The following is a 20,094-nucleotide window of genomic DNA, read 5'->3' as shown; positions in this document are numbered from 1 at the left end:
TCCCCTATAATGAAAAGGACACCTTTTTTGGGTGTTAGTTCTACAAGGTCTTGTAGGTCTTCATAGAACCATTCAACTTCAGCTTCTTCAGTGTTACTGGTTGAGACATAGACTTGGATTACCGTGACATTGAATGGTTTGCCTTGGAGATGAACAGAGATCATTCTGTCATTTTTGAGATTGCATCCAAGTACTGCATTTCAGACCCTCTTGTTGACCATGCTGGCTACTCCATTTCTTCTAAGGGATTCCTGCCCGCAGTAGTAGATATAATTGTCATCTGAGTTAAATTCACCCATTCCAGTCCATTTTAGTTCGCTGATTCCTAGAATGTCGACATTCACTCTTGCCATCTCCAATTTGACCACTTCCAATTTGCATTGATTCATGGACCTGACATTCCAGGTTCCTATGCAATATTGCTCTTTACAGCATCGGACCTTGCTTCTCACACTAGTCATATCCACAGCTGGGTATTGTTTTTGCTTTGGCTCCATCCCTTCATTCTTTCTGGAGTTATTTCTCCACTGATCTCCAGTAGCATATTGGGCACCTACCAACCTGGGGAGTTCCTCTTTCAGTATTCTATCATTTTGCCTTTTCATATTGTTCATGGGGTTCTCAAGGCAAGAATACTGAAGTGGTTTGCCATTCCCTTCTCCAGTGGACCACATTCTGTCAGACCTCTCCACCATGACCTGCCCATCTTGGGTGGGCATGGCTTAGTTTCACTGAGTTAGACAAGGCTATGGTCCTAGTGTGATTAGACTGACTAGTTTTCTGTGATTATGGTTTCAGTGTGTCTGCCCTCTGCTGCCCTCTTGCAACACCTACCATCTTACTTAGGTTTCTCTTACCTTGGACGTGGGGTATCTCTTCACAGCTGCTCCAGCAAACCACAGCCACTGCTTCTTACCTTGGAAGAGGAGTATCGCCTTACCGCCGCCCCTCCTGACCTTGAACATGGAATAGCACCTCTCGGCCCTTCTGCGCCCGTGCAGCCACCGCTCCTTGGACGTGGGGTTGCTCCTCTCGGTTGCCTCCTCTGATCTCGGGGACCCTAATACATTTACATTAGGTATTAGCTATTATAAGCTATTATAATATAATAATATAATAAGCTAATATTACAAGCTGCTTGGACGTGGGGTTTGTCCTTTTGGCCGCTGCCCCTGATCTCGGCAGACAGTAACACATTTGCATTGCTGCTGCTGCTAAGTCACTTCAGTCGTGTCTGACTCTGTGCGACCCCCTAGATGGCAGCCGACCATGCTCCCCTTTCCCTGGGATTTTCCAGGCAAGAAAGTTGGAGTGGGTTGCCATTCCTTCTCCAATGCAAGAAAGTGAAAAGTGAAAGTGCAGTTGCTCAGTCGTGTCCGACTCTTCGCAACCCCATGGACTGCAGCCTACCAGGCTCCTCCATCCATGGGATTTTCCAAGTAAGAGCACTGGAGTGGGGTGCCATTGCCTTCTCTGATTTTACACTAGGTATTAGCTATTATAAGTAATAGAGATGGTTTAAAGTACATGGGAGATGTGCATAAGCTATATGCAAATACTATGCCATTTTATATAAGGTACTTGAGCATCCATGGAATTTGGTATCTGCTAGATGGAGGAGCCTGGGAGGCTGTAGTCCATGGGGTTGCTAAGAGTCGGACACGACTGAGTGACTTCACTTTCACTTTTCATTATCATGCATTGGAGAAGGAAATGGCAACCTACTCCAGTGTTCTTGCCTGGAGAATCCCAGGGAGGGGGAAGCCTGGTGGGCTGCCGTCTATGGGATCGCACAGAGTTGGACACGACTGAAGTGACTTAGCAGCAGCAGCAGCAGGGATATTGGAACCAACGCCCAGTGGCTACTGAGGATGGATGACCGTAGTTGATTATGTCTGACAGCCATGGCCCTGGGATATACAGGCTTTCTCTAGACTTCTTGTGTCCCAGAATTTCTTTTGTGCTCTTGAGAGTGCACTTCTGAAGTTCAGTTCAGTCACTCAGTCGTGTCCGACTCTTTGCAACCCCATGAATCACAGCACGCCAGGCCTCCCTGTTCATCACCAACCCCCGGAGTTTACTCAAACTCACGTCCATCAAGTCCGTGATGCCATCCAGCCATCTCATCCTCGTTCGTCCCCTTCTCCTCCTGCCCCCAATACCTCCGAGCATCAGAGTTTTTTCCAATGAGTCAACTCTCCTCAGGAGGTGGCCAAAGTACTGGAGCTTCAGCTTTAGCATCATTCCTTCCAAAGAAATCCCAGGGTTGATCTCCTTCAGAATGGACTGGTTGGATCTCCTTGCAGTCCAAGGGACTCTCAAGAGTCTTCTCCAACACCACAGTTCAAAAGCATCAATTCTTTGGTGCTTAGCTTTCTTCACAGTCCAACTCTCACATCCATTCATGACCACTGGAAAAACCATAGCCTTGACTAGAACAGACTTTTGTTGGCAAAGTAATGTCTCTGCTTTTCAACGTGCTATCTAGGTTGGTCATAACTTTTCTTCCAAGGAGTAAGCGTCTTTTAATTTCATGGCTGCAATCACCATCTGCAGTGATTCTGGAGCCCCCCAAAATAAAATCTGACACCGTTTGCACTGTTTCGCCATCTATTTCCCATGAAGTGATGGGACTGGATGCCATGATCTTAGATTTCTGAATGTTGAGCTTTAGGCCAACTTTTTCACTCTCCACTTTCACTTTCATCAAGAGGCTTTTTAGTTCCTCTTCACTTTCTGCTATAAGGGTGGTGTCATCTGCATATCTGAGGTTATTGATATTTCTCCCAGCAATCTTGATTCCAGCTTGTGTTTCTTCCAGTCCAGCATTTTTCATGATGTACTCTGCATAGAAGTTATATAAGCAGGGTGACAATATACAGCCTTGACGTACTCCTTTTCCTATTTAGAACCAGTCTGTTGTTCCATGTCCAGTTCTAACTGTTGCTTCCTAACCTGCATAGAGGTTTCTCAAGAGGCAGGTCAGGTGGTCTGGTATTCCCATCTCTTGAAGAATTTTCCACAGTTTATTGTGATCCACACAGTCAAAGGCTTTGGCATAGTCAATAAAGCAGAAATACATGTTTTTCTGGAACTCTCTTGCTTTTTCCATGAGCCAGTGGATGTTGGCAATTTGATCTCTGGTTCCTCTGCCTTTTCTAAAACCAGCTTGAACGTCAGGGAGTTCATGGTTCACATATTGCTGAAGCCTGGCTTGGAGAATTTTGAGCATTACTTTCCTAGCATGTGAGATGAGTGCAATTGTGTGGTAGTTTGAGCATTCTTTGGCATTGCCTTTCTTTGGGATTGGAATGAAAAGTGACCTTTTCCAGTCCTGTGGCCACTGCTGAGTTTTCCAAATGTGCTGGCATATTGAGTGCAGCACTTTCATAGCATCATATTTCAGGATTTGAAACAGCTCAACTGGAATTCCATCACCTCCACAAGCTTTGTTCGTAGTGATGCTTTCTAAGGCCCACTTGACTTCACATTCCAAGATGTCTGGCTCTAGATTAGTGATCACATCATCATGACTATGTGGGTCATGAAGATCTTTTTGGTACAGTTCTTCCATGTATTCTTGCCACCTTTTCTTAATATCTTCTGCTTCTGTTAGGTCCATAACATTTCTGTCCTTTATCGAGCCCATCTTTGCATGAAATGTTCCCTTGTATCTCTAATTTTCTTGAAGAGATCTCTAGTCTTTCTCATTCTGTTGTTTTCCTCTATTTCTTTGCATTGATCGCTGAAGAAGGCTTTCTTATCTCTTCTTGCTATTCTTTGGGACTCTGCATTTAGATGCCTATATCTTTCCTTTTTTCCTTTGCTTTTCGCCTCTCTTCTTTTCACAGCTATTTGTAAGGCCTCCCCAGACAGCCATTTTGCTTTTTTGCATTTCTTTTCCATGGGGATGGTCTTGATCCCTGTCTCCTGTACAATGTCATGAACCTCTGTCCATAGTTCATCAGGCACTCTATCTATCAGATCTAGGCCCTTAAATCTATTTCTCACTTCTACTGAATAATCATAAGGGATTTGATTTAGGTCATACCTGAATGGTCTAGAGGTTTTCCCTACTTTCTTCAATTTAAGTCTGAATTTGGCAATAAGGAGTTCATGATCTGAGCCACAGTCAGCTCCTGGTCTTGTTTTTGCTGACTGTATAGAGCTTCTCCATCTTTGGCTGCAAAGAATATAATCAGTCTGATTTCGGTGTTGACCATCTGGTGATGTCCATGTGTAGAGTCTTCTCCTGTGTTGTTGGAAGAGGGTTTTTGCTATGACCAGTGCATTCTCTTGGCAAAACTCTATTAGTCTTTGCCCTGCTTCATTCCACATTCGAAGGCCAAATTTGCCTGTTACTCCAGGTGTTTCTTGAGTTCCTACTTTTGCATTCCAGTCCCCTATAATGAAAAGGACATCTTTTTTGGGTGTTAGTTCTAAACGGTCTTGTAGGTCTTCATAAAACCGTTCAACTTCAGCTTCTTCAGCATTACTGGTTGGGGCATAGACTTGGATAACTGTGATATTGAATGGTTTGCCTTGGAGATGAACAGAGATCATTCTGTCATTTTTGAGACTGCATCCAAGCACAGGGGTCAAATTGTTGTTATCGACCTGGTCTTAGTCTATCTGCTAAGAATGGTTGTTATACTTTTAAATGGTTAAAAAAAATCAAAAGAATAACATTTTGTGACAAGAAAATTATATAAAACTGACATTTTGGCTTCTCTAAATCAAGTTTTAATTTGAATGCTGCCATGCTTGTTAATTGTACACACTGTCCACAGCTCTTTTAGCCTTATTGTGGTAGACTTATGTCATTGCTTCATAATCCGCATGGCGTGCAAAGCCTAAAATATTTAGTATCCAACCATTTACAGAGAAAGTTTGCCAAATTTAGATCTAGTGCAGTGTGACATCTTGGTTTTGAAATTCAGAAGTAGAATCACAGAACTTTGAGAGTTGAAAGGGTGTTTTAGAAAGCCTCTTATCAACATCCCTAACATAACCACAGCCAAAACAAAAAATCTTATAGCTTGTGCAGCTATTCAGTTCTTAGGAATAGTTACTTAAAAGGTAATTCTCACATTCATTTATCTATCTTAGTTCTTCTCTGAGCATGGCTAGGGTTTGGCCTAGAATGTTGCTGCTGCTAAGTCGCTCCAGTCGTGTCTGACTCTGTGTGACCCCATAGATGGCAGCCCACCAGACTCCCTCATCCCTGGGATTCTCCAGGCAAGAACACTGGTGTGGGTTGCCATATCCTTCTCCAATGCATAAAAGCAAAAAGTGAAAGTGAAGATGCTCAGTCGTGTCTGACTCCCAGCAACCCCATGGACTGCAGCCCACCAGGCTTCTCCGTCCATGGGACTCCCCAGGCAAGAGTACTGGAGTGGGTTGTCATTGCCTTCTTCATTGGCCCAGAATAGGTACTTTAAAATATTTAATTATTTAACACTTACTTTGCACCTTAAATGTACAGGACTGCTCTAAATACTTCATAAGTAATTAACAGAACCCTATGCGTTAGGTGCTATAATTATCTTTACAGAGGTGGTTATGGAGGTTTGGGGAGGTTAATTGAATTTCCCAAGAATACAAAGCTTGTAAGAGGCAAAGTTGGCATTGGAACTCAGTGTGGCCCTGGAGTCTGGGCTTTCTACTGCTCCATTTACTGAAGGGTGAATTAATAAGCTTTCGATAGTTGCATTCTAGGTGTCAGTCTTTCTAATAGCTCAAAGTGGCTACCATATTCCTAAGACTATATATATAGGAGTAGGAAATGGCAACCTACTCCATTATTCTTGCCCGGAAAACTCCATGAACAGAAGAGCCTGGCAGGCTATAGTCCATGGGGTCATAAAGATTCAGACATGATTGAGCACACACAGACACACATATACACAGTTTCTATGAAAGTGCAAGCCATATAATGCTGCAATATGAGAAGCAAGAGAGAATATATACTTGTTGTGTTCTGTTTCCCCTACACAATTTTGTTTTCTAGGTACACTCAGAAGAGTTAAAGGGTCTAAAACAACATTTAGTATAAAGAGGTGTGGAAGACTAGGGACATTTAACTTGGAGAAGACAACGCTTGTTAGGAAAATGACCGGAGTAATTCTAGGCTTTACATGACATTCAGAGGAAGAAAGCATCATTCCCAGCACATTAAGAAGAGCTAAGAGTCTTATTTTCTAGAAGCCTCCAGCAAGCCCCCTGTGTTAGCATCCTCCAAGAGCTGATATCAAAGTAGGATTATACATGGTGAGCTTTTATAAGGGAAAATGCAATTGTGAAATGAAATAGTCTCTGGGAAGGCTGGAAGAGCTGTCAGACCTTGATGGAAGTCTCCAGTGCAGTGGGAGAAAGAATCTTACAAAGTGGTGCCCTCCAAGCTAAGCCTCAGGGGAATACTGTAGCCAAAATCAGCTGAGAGATGAGTTCAGTGTCTCCCAGGAACTGGTCTGTCTTAGCACCTGAGGATCCCTAATTGGGGAATGGATTTCAAAGGGCAGCACCTGGAGTCCTTGGTCAATGATGCTCCTAGGACAGTGGGTGTTTGAAGACCATCCTTTTGACTGCGATGCCACCCCTCCTAGTTCATTGAAAGTGAAAGTTGCTCAGTTGTCTCCGAGTCTTTGCGACCCCATGGACTGTAGCCTGGCAGGCTCCTCTGTCCATGAGATTCTCCAGGAAGTCTATGAAGTGGGTAGACATTTGTTCACTTCTCCAGAGGATCTTCCCAATCCAGGGATTGAACCCAGGTCTCCCGCATTGCCGGCTGATTCTTTCCCAGCTGATCCATCCACAAGGAAACCCCAGGAATACTGGGGTGGGTAGCCTATCGCTTCACCAGTGGATCCTCCTGACCCAGGAATCCAACTGGGTTCTCCTGCATTGCAGGCAGATTCTTTACCAGCTGAGCTACCCTTTGTGTAAGGGAATTTAATGCGCCTATTGGCTGAGGGCTGATTTCTTGAACCAAGTACTCTAGCAAGGGGGATGGGATCTTCCATAGGCACACTAAGTCCAGTGTCTGAGTCAGCCTGCCCTCCAGCCTATGGGCTGTGGAGAGGAGAGATTGATACCTATATAAAAATCTGGGTATGCCTAGAAACAGGAAAGGGGGCAACATTTGTGGATTTGCAGTTCTAATCTTGATCTAACACCAAAGCCTGTGCTTTTTTTTTCTGTGTTGCAATATTTCTTGAAATCTATGGTGAACAGGTTTTAAAAGTCATGGTGGTTTGGGGGAGGAGAGTGGGAATCAAATTCACTTTCACTGAAAAATCATCCTCTCTATGACATATGACTAGTTTTAGATAATTTCATAAATTGTTGATGACCTCGAATCTTGAAGTAGGAATACAGTGATCGTAATAGCAAATATTTACAGAACAATAATTATGTGCCTGACTGGGTGCTTTATATGCACTCTCATGCTTAATGCCCTCAGCACCCTGTTAGATAAGCATTCTTCCCAGCTCCAGATGAAGTAAGAGGGCACTGGAGACTCAGAGGATTAGGAAACTTTGCTGAGAACAGGCCAAGAATTAAGTGGCTGATTGTCCAAGTGCAAAGTTGTACTATCTCCTTCTCCAGTGCTGCTTCTTTCACTTCTTCGGTTTTCTTCAACAAAGCTTTTAAAAAATAAGTTTGCCCTTTAGGAGCTGTTCTCTTCTAGGTGAGAATGAGAGTGCTGGGTGTTCTCTCAGGCACTGTATTAGTGGCATTCTGCCATCAGCTTGAGAAGGCTGTTGAAGGCTCTTGAGGCTCAGTGCTTTAGAATTATAGCATGTGGCTGACTTTGTAAAGAAACTGTTGTATCTTGGGTGCTCAGCTGAGTACAGATACACACTAAATGCAGCTGGCATTTTAGGGTACCCATAGTAGGACAGACAAGGACCAAAATAATGAAGGCCTTGGAGAGAATTTCAATGGTCATCTTAGTGAAAACTTATTTCATTGAGGAATCTTGACTGTGGTATTCCCTGCTTTAAAGAATACAAGTCAGCAGCACAGATGAATGAAAGGGTGATTATCCACTTTGAAAAGGTGTAATGAGTTTATGCAAGAATCTTCTAAATATCAACAAGATGCATTTAAAATGCAATTCATTATATACAATACTTAATGCTTATATACAATACTTCTTTTCAGGAGTATAACCATTGGGTTAAGGGCTGTTCACATACATATATATTGAAGAGATATGTTTCAAATTGATCTTGCTGAACCTAATTTCAGCATATTTTTATATATCTATATGTTCAAGAAATACTCTTGAAGGCCCTACTATGTGCAAGGCTTTATACTGCACTTTAATATTTTGACTAGGTATTTCTGGGATAAACTCCAGGTTCTATATTCCTAACAAGTTCCCAGACCACATTTCAGTAGCAAGGGCTTTCAGAGAATCAAGATGGGAAACAGGGCAGAACTTAGGAGATATGTAAGGCATGGAAACTCTCAGCCCCATATCAACTGCCAGATGAGTCTGGGAAGGATACTCGCTGATGCCAACTAGTGGGTGGGCCTCTGGTAATGTCACTGCCACCAACAATGGCTGCTGTCTGCCCTCAGCTTCCCCTGGTGTCACTGGACACTAGGTGTTGTAGTCGCTGAAGCTAGACTGAATTCCTATTTGCAGTAATGGCTCCATTCTCCGAGATCTGAGTGGGAGCATCTGGTTGACCAAGCCAGGTGAGCACACCTACACTCTTTTCCTTGGAGAATGGAAGAACCTGGTACCTACTCTTTTCTGATTCTGTGCGTGCCTGCCAAGTCACTCCAGTCATGTTCGACTCTTTTTTTTTTTTTGTATTTTCCCTCTATTATATTAGCAAATACACAGAAGAACAAAATAAATGGACTTACTTCCAACTACTGGTTCTTATACACCCATGAATATGTATCAGAGTTACTTGTGGAGGTATTAAAAAATATATTGAAGTCTAGGTAGGCCTCACTCTGAGGTCGCAGCAGGGGTCAGAGTCAGAACCCAGGTTTTTTTTTTTTACAAGCTCTTCGGATAGCTGAGTTTCCTGCTGGTTGAGTCTCTGATTTTAGGTTGACTGGGGTACTTTGGGTTTTTTGGGTCGCCGTGTCAGGGTACGGGGGGCTTTTTTCGCAGAGTTACTAGCAGTGGTGAAGAACTTGGCCTCTGGCTTTTTGGAAGTCTGTCTTGGGTCTTTTTTCCCCAGGGAAGAGTTTCTTTCTCTACCTCTTCTTTGACTCTGGCCTTCTTCCCTGGGCCTTTCCCTGGGGTCTTGGGCTCTGCAGCTATTGGGGTCTCCAGGGCTGGGGAGGCCGTTCTCTTCTTCCCACGAGCTGTGTTGGGACCAGGACTCTTTTTCGGAGACTTCTTTCCTGTGGCAGCTTTTTGTATCTTGGCGCTTCCTGCAGCTGGAGTTTCCTTCAATGGCACCAGCAATGGGATTTCATCTTCAGAATCGTCTTGTGCTTTAGGCAGGGTGCTCACCCCACCGGTCTCCTCCTGGGTGCAGGGTCCTGGGCTGGAACATCCCCAGTTTTGGGGGCCACTGCATCTGTGGTTGGGGCAGGTTTGGCCTTTCCAGCCTGCTTTAGAAGCTTCTTTTCTTTCTTCTCCTGCTGTCTTTTAAGAGCTCTTTCTTTCTTCTTTCGGCTTTTCTTTGATACCTTTTTCAACAGGTCTCGTGTGCGGAGTCCCTTGGCTTCACCCTGACTGCTGACAAAGGAAGAGAAGACAGGCAGGGAAACCGACTGCTCAGTCTTCACAAACAAGAGCTTCATGCTCTCCCACTTCTCCAGCAGTTTCTGAGAGAGACTTTTTGCAACAGCAACGACATTTTCAACGATGTGCTGAATCGGCATCCCCGTGTGACCCATCGGGATAGTGCTGCAAGAGCCGCTCTTAGAGATGTTTAAGACAGTTCCCCCAATGCAGTCGTTGATCTCTCTAGATAAAGTCTTGGACTGAAGGTTTACAGATACTGGAACCTTCTTTCTGTTGTAGAAATGCCTCCCCAGATGTGAGGGCAAGAGCCGCCTGATTCTGGAATCTGTAATGAAGAAGTCAAAACTACCCAAGAGGCGGAGCTTGGCTTCATAGGCTTTATATTCCTTTTTTAAAGTTCGGAGAGGAATAATCTGAGAAATGGTTTTGATCCCATGCTTGTTTAGAAGCTTCTTATAATAATGTTCTGTCTGTTCAGAGCTTAGATTTGGTTCATCTTTGGTAAATAAACACACGTCTGCTAAATCTGATCGAATACCATGAGGTAAAGACAATCTGACCCTCAGCTCTTTACTTGGAATTTTCCATAATACCACCATTAAAAAGAAATTTTCATTCTCATTCAGAAGTAATCCATTCGCGTTTTTCCTGGATCTGGAATGTGCCAACAGGGCCTCCACTGCCTTCTTAACCTGCTCTTCGTCCAGCTGCTCCGGGCCGGCCGGGGTCTCCGGACTCGAAGCTGAAGTCTCGGTTGAGGCTGACGGCGGGATAGAAGCCGAAGCCTCCATGTCGCCTTCACCGCGTGGAGACTCGCGTGCCGACCCGGGAGCTCGCTCTCATGTTCGACTCTTTTTGACCCTATGGACTGTAGCCCGCCAGGCTCCTCTGTCGATGGGATTTTCCACGTAAGAGTTCTAGAGTAGGTTGCCATGCCCTCCCTCCAGGGGATCTTCCCAACCCATGGACGGAACCGCATCTCATGTCTCCTGCATCGGCAGGTAGGTACTTTACCACAGTGGCACCTGGGAAGCACTTTCTGTTTCTGTAGTGGTGGGGGTGGGGGTGGCGGTGAATCCTGCTTTCTGCCATGACCCACAATATAAGACATTCCCCAGATCTAAGAAGGAGGTTCAGATGCTGGGCAGCCAAATATATATATGTCCACTATGAACAATGTGAGTTTAGGTGTAAAACATGGCTCATTTAGGTGTGTATCTCACCTTTACATGAGCCAAAGTACACAGGTGAAATTCCCACGTGGTTTACCCTTGGGCTCACCACTCACATTCCTGACATCAAGTGGAAGAAGTGGCTCTCTTGTGTTATGTGGCATGTTCACATGGCCCCTTTCTTATTTGGACTACAGAACGTTCCCCATTCCAATCCTCATTTGCTTTATTTCATCTCCCATTTCACTGCAAATTTTTTTTGTGTCAGGAAGTTTTTCTGAACTTTGTGAGAGTCAGTGAGCTCCCAAAGTATCTCGTTCATCTTCCTGATGGGATTTACAGGGTAACTTCTCCAATATTAAAAAATAAACATATGTCTTATGCTGTGGCTAAGAAGAATGAGAAATGTCAAAATGTACACACATTGGTTCCCCCTTTCGGATCGCTCTCTTCAACCACACTGAAAGCTGGTTTTCATTAAAATGTGACATTTATCTTCCCAAAGTGAATTTGTCTTGGTACAATAATAATAGAAAAATGTCACAATTTAGTGCAAAAAACACAGGAAAAGACAAATGATCATTTAAAATGAAAACCTTAATTTTAAAACAATGCTTTTCTTAAATATACAATACTCTAATAGAGGCAAAAAATTGGCATGACAATTCAAGTAAATTTGAATGTCCTGTAAGGAGAATATATTAAACAAAGATGCTTGTTATCAAAACATTGCAATAGAGCCTTTTGTTGCCACATACATTCTCCTATTACCAGTCATGAAAAGCAGGAATTGTAGATGATTATAAATGGAGATGGTAGGTGTGGACTCTGTTGAGTGAGATGGAGGAAGGGTGTCCAGGATAAGCAGACACTTGATGGAGTTTCCCCACGTTTTAATCAGATGTATCAATTTGCCAACATCTGTTGGGTCATAGAAAAGGTAAAAGAGTTCCAGAAAAACATCTGCTTTGACTGTGTGGATCACAAAAAAACTGTGGAAAATTCTTCAAGAGATGGGAATACCAGACCATCTTACCTGCCTCCTGAGTAATCTGTATGCAGGTCAAGAAGCAACAGTTAGAACAGGACATGGAACAATGGACTGGTTCAGTATTGGGGAAGGAGTATGTCAAGGCTTTATTGTCACCCTGCTTATTTAATATATGCAGAGTACATCATGTGAAATGCCGAGCTGGATGAAGCACAAGCTGGAATCAAGATTGTGGGGAGAGATATCAATAACCTCAGATATGCAGATGACACCACCCTTATGGCAGAAAGTGAAGAGGAAGTAAAAACCCTCTTGATGAAAGTGAAAGAGGAGAGTGAAAAAACTGGCTTAAAACTCAACATTCAGAAAACTAAGATCATGGCATCTGGTCCCATCACTTCGTGGCAAATAGATGGGGAAACAATGGAAACCGTGTCAGACTTTATTTTGGGGGGCTCCAAAATCACTGCAGATGGTGACTGTAGCCATGAAATTAAAAGACGCTTGCTCCTTGGAAGGAAAGTTATGACCAACCTAGACAGCATATTAAAAAGCAGAGACATTACTTTGCCAACAAAGGTCTGTCTGGTCAAAGCTATGGTTTTTCCAGTGGTCATGTATGGATGTAAGAGTTGGACTGTGAAGAAAGCTGAGCACCGAAGAATTGATGCTTTTGAACTGTGGTGTTGGAGAAGACTCTTGAGAGTCCCTTGGACTGCAAGGAGATCCAACCAGTCCATCCTAAAGGAAATCAGTCCTGAATATTCATTGGAAGAACTGATGCTGAAGCTCCAATACTTTGGCCATCTGATGCAAAGAGCTGACTCATTAGAAAAGATCTTGATGATGGGAAAGATTGAAGGGAAGAGGAGAAGGGGACAACAGAGGATGAGATGGTTGAATGGCATCAGTGACTCAATGGACATGAGTTTGAGCAAGCTCTGGGAGTTGGTGATGGACAGGGAAGCCTGGTGTGCTGCAGGCCATGAGGTCACAAGGAGAGGGGCACAACTGAGTGACTGAACGGACTGAAAGGGAGCCATCAGTAAGAGGGTTAGGCTGCCTGAGTTGGTGTGACTCCTCCTTGGGCAGGCAATACAGACCACAGTTCCCTTAAAAGCTAATGATGTAGCTTACTTCATAGATTCAGCTAATAGGAGATGAATTGGTCTGGAGGTCCCAGGACCTAATTTTAATTCTGTTTCTGACACTCTTTCCTCGTCTGAAGAAAGAAAGGTTTGGTGTCAACAATCGCAAAGACTTTCCCTCCCTTTAAGATTGTGTGGTTCTAAAGATGAAAATATTTTCTCTTTACAACATTCTCTGTTAGGAAGAGAGGAACAAGATTAGGAAAGGACTTTGGAGATGCAAGAGATGAAAAACTTACAAAGTCAGGAGTAGCTGGAGACAGAGGGAAATATGGAGAGGTCTTTGGTGGGTAGAGAACGAGGACTCCTCATTAAACCGCACTGTTGTTGCTTCTGCCATTCCCTGGGGCTGAGGGATGGAGGAGACACTTGGACACAATCATGAGCTGATGGTTCTTAGCAGCTTTCATATCTGTTTCTGAATGAGACAGTCACAGTAACTCACCAGTAGGTGAAATGATTTTCTGATTAGGGATAAGATAAAATCATCTCATATCATAGTTTCTCTTTCATTGATCTTTAAAACCCTCCTTTTGAATAAAGGAGCAGTAATCACTATATTTAGACCTTGAAACATGATTCAGAACTAAGGTAGAGATAAGAATCAGGAACCAAACCCTAGCCACAGCCATGCAAGCTTCTAAGTGAAGGTGCCTGGGTTTTATTTTTCTATATGGTAGTTTTCAATATGTTTAACCTACTGAGGAAAGAAAAAGAAGAGGTTGGCTTTTTTTAAAAAAGAATTTTTAATCCTCTGGTAGTGGAGAATTACCTAGATCAATAGATTTACTTACTTTATTTTTATTTTTTTATTTTTTTTATTTTTAAAGATTTGTATTTTATTTTATTTTTTTATTTTTTAATTTTTTTTAGTTTTTTATTTTTTAAATTTTAAAATCTTTAATTCTTACATGCGTTCCCAAACATGAACCCCCCTCCCACCTCCCTCCCCATAACATCTCTCTGGGTCATCCCCATGCACCAGCCCCAAGCATGCTGTATCCTGCGTCAGACATAGACTGGCGATGTAATTCTTACATGATAGTATACATGTTAGAATGCCATTCTCCCAAATCATCCCACCCTCTCCCTGTCCCTCTGAGTCCAAAAGTCCGTTATACACATCTGTGTCTTTATTTTTAATGTTTGTAATTTTAATTGTAATATGCTTTGGTGTGTTCCTCTGTGGGTTTATCTTGTTTGGGACTCTATGTGCTTCCTGGACCTAGATATTTGTTTGCTTTCCTAGGTTAGGAAGTGTTCAGCTATTATTTCTTTAAATAATTTCTCTACCTCTTTCACTCTCTTCACCATCCGGGACCCCTATGGTGAGAATGTCAGTACTTTCAACATCTTCCCAGAGGCTTCTTAAACTGTCCTCATTTCTTTTAATTCTTTGTTCCGTTCAGTAGTGATCTCCACTACTCTGACTGCTAGCTGGCTCTCTGTTCCTCTGTATCTTCTAATCGATGATTGATTCCTTCATGCTGAGTTTTCATTTCAGTTATTGTAGTCTTCAATTCTGTATGGTTCTTCTCTACATTTTCTAACTCTTTGTTAAAATTCTCACTGTATTCGTCCACACTTGTCCTGAGTTTCTTGAGCATCTTTATTACCACTGCCTTATAATCTTTACTGAGCAGGTTGCTTATCTCCACTTTGTTGTGGTGATGTTTAGTCACTCAATCATGTCCAGCTCTGCCCTCTGTGTGGGCTCCACGGGCTCTTCTGTTGTGATGGGCTGACTGCTCTGGTGCACTCCCTGTCTGTGCGATGGCTGCTCACCTGCTGAGGGTGGGGCCGGGTCTCCTCATGGCTCAACCCAGGGAGTCTGGGACTGGTGCCTGCCCACTGTTGGGCAGTTAAGGCCCTGGTGCTAATAGGTTAGAGGGTGGGCTCCACAGTGGAACTTGCGGGCATCAGTTCCTTGCAGTAGAATGAACTCTCAGAAATGGTTGCCACCAGCATCTATATCTCCAGGGGGAGCCCCAGTTGCCTCCTGCCTCTCCGGGAAGCTATCCAAGATCAGCAAGTGGGTCTGACCCACGCTCCTTTCAAACAATTGTCTCTCTGCTGGGACCCAACACATTTATAATTGTGAAATACTGGAAACAAACATCAATCATGAAGGGATGAGTTAAATTAGAAACTGTGATGATGGAGATTCATGAAGGGATGAGTTAAACTAGAAACTGTGATGATGGAGATTAGTGTCTCTCAACCCTTTTCCCTATTTCCACTTCCTTCCACTTACACATTCTACTCGACTTTTACATTCTACTCTTATCTGGAAGGGAACAGAGGACATAATGAGGATCACAGATGCAGAGTCATGCATTTATTGGCATGGAAAAATGTCCAAACACTCCTGACTGGAAAAGCCAGGATCTAGGATGTGACGTAGAATTATATCTATGTGTACAAATTCATAGATAATTTTAAACTTTCAGTTCAGTCGCTCAGTCATGTCCAACTCTTTGTGACCCCATGAACTACAGCACACCAGGCCTCCCTGCCCATCACCAACTCCTGGAGTCTATCCAAACCCACATCCGTTGTGTCGGTGATACCATCCAGCCATCTCATCCTCTGTCATTGCCTTTTCCTCCCGCCCTCAATCTTTCCCAGCATCAGAGTCTTTTCCAATGAGTCAGCTCTCCGCATGAGGTGGCCAAAGCATTGGAGCTTCAGCTTCAACATCAGTCCCTCCAATGAACACCCAGGACTAATCTCCTTTAACATGGACTGGTTGGATCTCCTTGCAGTGCAAGGGACTCTCAAGAGTCTTCTCCAACACCACAGTTCAAAAGCATCAATTCTTCTGTGCTCAGCCCTCTTTATAGTTCAACTCTCACATCCATACGTGGCTACTGGAAAAACCATAGCCTTGACTAGATGGACCTTTATTGGCAAAGTAATGTCTCTGCTTTTTAATATGCTGTCTAGGTTGGTCATAACTTTCCTTCCAAGGAGCAAGCGTCTTTTAATTTCATGGCTGCAATCACCATCTGCAGTGATTTTGGATCCCAGAAAAATAAAGTCTGTCACTGTTTCCACTGTTTCCCCATCTATTTGCCATGAAGTGATGGGACTGGATGCCATGATCTTTGTTTTCTGAATGTTGAGCTTTAAGCCAACTTTTCCACTGTCTTAAAGCTTTCAGCAAAATGCAAATGATGGCTGTCTTCAGAGAGTGGGTTTCAAATGATTTCTACTATCCTGGGTATTTTTCTGTTTGACTGTTTGACTCCTTAGAATGAGTATATATCATATTTATGCTAAGAATAAAGAAAGAAAGCATTTTTTAAAAGAGTAGTCAACATAAGCAGTAGTAACTACCAATAGATTTTAAAAGCTAGAAGACAATTTTTTCTCAACCAAATATGATGTCCACGGAATATTAAGTCTTTTAAATGTACTACAGTTTGGTGGTCTTGTGTTTCAGTTTTCCTACCATTTGAATGCTGTTTATAAATACATGTTTTAAGTAGAATCCACCAAAATATTCAGATAAAAAGTGAGTTCTACAGACATGATCTGGGTCAAGCATCTGAAACCTTAGTCAGAAAAAATACCAAATAATTAGCTGTTTTCTGTCATTTACAAAGAGTGTGTAAATGATGACGTTTTCCTTTGTCATGCATGCAGATATTGTTAGAATTAAGACATAGCCTAGAGAAAAGGGGAGAAGGTGTTTGGTGTTACACCTGCATTTTAGGGGACATTTGTATGCAGGAGAAGACTTGAGAGTCCCTTGGACTGCAAGGAGACCAAACCAGTCAATCCTAAAGGAAATCAACCCTGAATATTCATTGGAAGGATTGATGCTGAAGCTCCAATACTTTGGCCATGTGATATGAGGAACTGACTCATTGAAAAAGACCCTGATGCTGGGAAAGATTGAAGGCAGGAGGAGAAGAGGACAACAGAGGATGAGATGGTTGGATGGCATCACCAACTTGATGGACATGAGTTTGAGCAGGCTCTGGGAGTTGGTGATGGACAAGGAAGCCTGGCATGCTGCAGTCCAGCAGTCGCAAAGAGTTGGACATAACTGAGTGACTGAAGTGACTGACTGAACTGTATGCAGGGGAAATAAAAGGGTAAGTCAAGTCTCAAACACGAAGGACATCCAAATGTACAGGCCACATCAGATGTATGTTTCAGACACAATGACAAACTTCAAACAGCACTCCACTGTTAGAAGGTTATGCAATGTTGAAATACTAGTTTGGTACTCAAGGGGAAAGGTTTCCAAATGATTATCTTTCATTAGATGTATTCAGAAATTTGATATGAGAGTTTAGTGTTAATACAGAGTTAGAAAGCTCAACCAGAATAAAAGATTTTGAATTGAGCACGGCTGCCTGTCTGTGCTGCAGACTCATGATTATCTACAGTGGATGAGTGTTGACATTAGAAAGCTAAACCACATAACACATACAGGATATGAGTGTTCAGTAAACAATCATGATTGCAGCCACCGAGTGCTGAAAGTCTGCAGCGTGTGTTCTCAGTCTCCTTTAAAAGTAGTGCAGCTGTTACATTAATGGATGAGAATCCAGGGTATTATCAAGGAACAAAAAACGGTTCAGTTTGATTAGTTCTATGGGATGTAATCTTCGAAACGTGCCTAATTTGATAATGCCAGAGCATTTCTGAGGGACTAAAGAAAATAAGGATAATACAATATAAATGGAAACATTATTATTTTCATCTCTTTTGAGAATAAGCCATTCTGGAAGAAAAATGACAGCGAAAAGATAAGACACAGGGAAGCAGCCTCTTCTGTCTGTAGAATATTGCCCAGCTCGCTAAGAGCCATGGGGCAGAGGATCAAGAGTGGGCCCCAAGCAGACTGGTTTCCCCCTAGTAATTGCAATGGTAGCTCACATTCAAGGAATGTTTAATATGTTCCAGACCTTTATCTAGCTGTTTCACATGGATTGGATCATTTAACCTCACCACCACCCTGCTGAGAATGACCTGTTATCACAGTCATTTTATAGATAGGAAAATTGAGTCTAGGCGAAGTTAGGTAACATTTCAAGGTCGCACAGTAAGAAGTGACATTGCTGTTTGGACTCAGATAGGCATGGCTCCCTCCATGGCTACATCCCATTGCTACCCTGTGCCTGCTGGGTAAGGAGGGCTTTGGTGTGTGTAACTGCCAGAGCCCCCACCCTCACTATCCCAAACCGACTTCTTTTCAGGAAATTGGGAATTTTTTTTTTAATCTTACATCTTAGAAATATTCCTGTCAAACCAAGTTCGACCATTTGTATCCTGTTCTCTTTGAAACACCTGCTCTCCACCTGCCTTTCCCTTCAGCCTCCCTGAGAGCTCTTGAAGTTGATCTACAGAAGAGTTAAAAACATACCCACTTAGACAGGAAGAGGGAAAAGATGCGCCTGGAAGAACTCAGAACTAAGATTTGGCGTTGAAACTTCGGACCATATTCTTCCTCACTCTGCCTAGTGACTTGAATATGGCCAGTAGACATGAAATGTTCCTAGAGATTTGAATCACTATTAGAGCTCAACTTCTTCTTGGTTGAAATTTTTTAAAGCCTATTTTCAGAATATCATTCTTTCTTTTGTTTACTTTTATTGGAGTATAGTTGCTTTACAACGTTGTAGTTTCTTCTGCATAGCAAAGTGAATCAGCCACAACATATACTTCTCGTCTTTCGGATCCTTCCCATTTAGGTCATCACAGAGCTTTTAGCAGGGTTCCCTGAGCTATACAGTAGGTTCTCATTGGTTATCTATTCTATACCTAGTATAAATACTGTATGTATGTCAATCTTAATCTCCCAATCCACCCCACGCCCTTCTTCCCCCTTGGTATCTCTATGTTTGTTCTTCATGTCTGTATCTTTATTTCTCCTTTGTAAATAAGATCATCTATACCAATTTTTTTCAGATTCCACATATATGTGTTAATATACAATATTTATTTTCCTCTTTCTGACTACTTCACTCTGTATGACAGTCTCTAGGTTGAGGCCAAACTTACTAGGTTAGGAGATGAGTGGTAATCCACTTGCACACTTAAGGCAGCCTTTGGTATCTGCACTAACCCGGAGGAAGGTTGCTGGGAGTGTGCGTGCTAAGCTGCCTCAGTGGTGTCCAACTCTGTGCGACTCCATGGACTGTAGCCTGCCGGGCTCCTCTGTCCGTGGGATTCTCCAGGCAGGAATACGAGAGGGTTGCCATTTCCCACTTCAGGGGATCTTCCTGGCCCAGGGATCAAACCTGCATCTCAAGTCTCCTGCATTGGCAGGCAGGTTCTTTACCACTAGTGCCACCTGGGAAACCCTTGCTGGGAGCTTGTGCCTCCAATTTTCTTGCTTCCATTTCCTTCTTAGAGGGAAAATAGGGTGATTTCATCTTGACATTTTTATTTCAACTCTGTTTTTAAATAACGGATTTAAATTACTTACTTTCATCGTCTGAAAGATGAAATTTCCTTGAAACACAACGTTGACCATTTTGATCACTCTGGGTTATGTACCTAGACCAGAACATTAAAATACTTATTAATGATAACAATAATAACTATTAGAAATACTGGAATTCATTTGTAGGGAAAATTCCGGATATCCTCAAGACATCTTCCAAGTGTTGATAATCCCCTTAATGAATTACAATCAAAATCCGTGCTAGATACCTGAGATTTTTAGATAAGAAATCCTTCTTAAAAATTCTGCTACTGAACATAGTATAGTCATTTACAAAGATAAGAGAAATTTAATAAAATAATGTTGAGTAATGGAACTCTTAAAACTTTTATGCATGACTACTAGATTAGACCTAGCATCTGTTGAAAAGTCTATCATTCAATATGGGAGAATGGCATTGAAACATGTATAATATCATATGTGAAACGAATCGCCAGTCCAGGTTTGATGCATGATACAGGGGTGCTTGGGGCTGGTGCACTGGGACGACCCAGAGGGATGGGATGGGGAGGGAGGTGGGAGGGGGCTTTAGGATGGGGAACACATGTACACTCATGGCAGATTCAAGTCAATGTATGGCAAAACCAATACAATAT

General features: G+C 42.7%; 1 protein-coding gene across 1 annotated transcript; it reads right to left on the bottom strand.

Moving 5' to 3' along the window:
* Positions 9,042 to 10,585, bottom strand: LOC102176764 (ribosomal L1 domain-containing protein 1-like). The gene is given in 3 exon segments (XM_013963891.2): positions 9,042 to 9,229; positions 9,232 to 9,510; positions 9,513 to 10,585. Coding segments are annotated over 3 exon segments (1,440 nt in total). The 5' UTR covers positions 10,516 to 10,585; the 3' UTR covers positions 9,042 to 9,071.

The sequence above is a fragment of the Capra hircus genome, chromosome 5, assembly GCF_001704415.2.
Source record: "Capra hircus breed San Clemente chromosome 5, ASM170441v1, whole genome shotgun sequence".
Taxonomy (NCBI): domain Eukaryota; kingdom Metazoa; phylum Chordata; class Mammalia; order Artiodactyla; family Bovidae; genus Capra; species Capra hircus.
The sequence above is the reverse complement of the archived record's forward strand: the minus strand, read 5'-3'. Positions and strand labels throughout refer to the sequence as shown.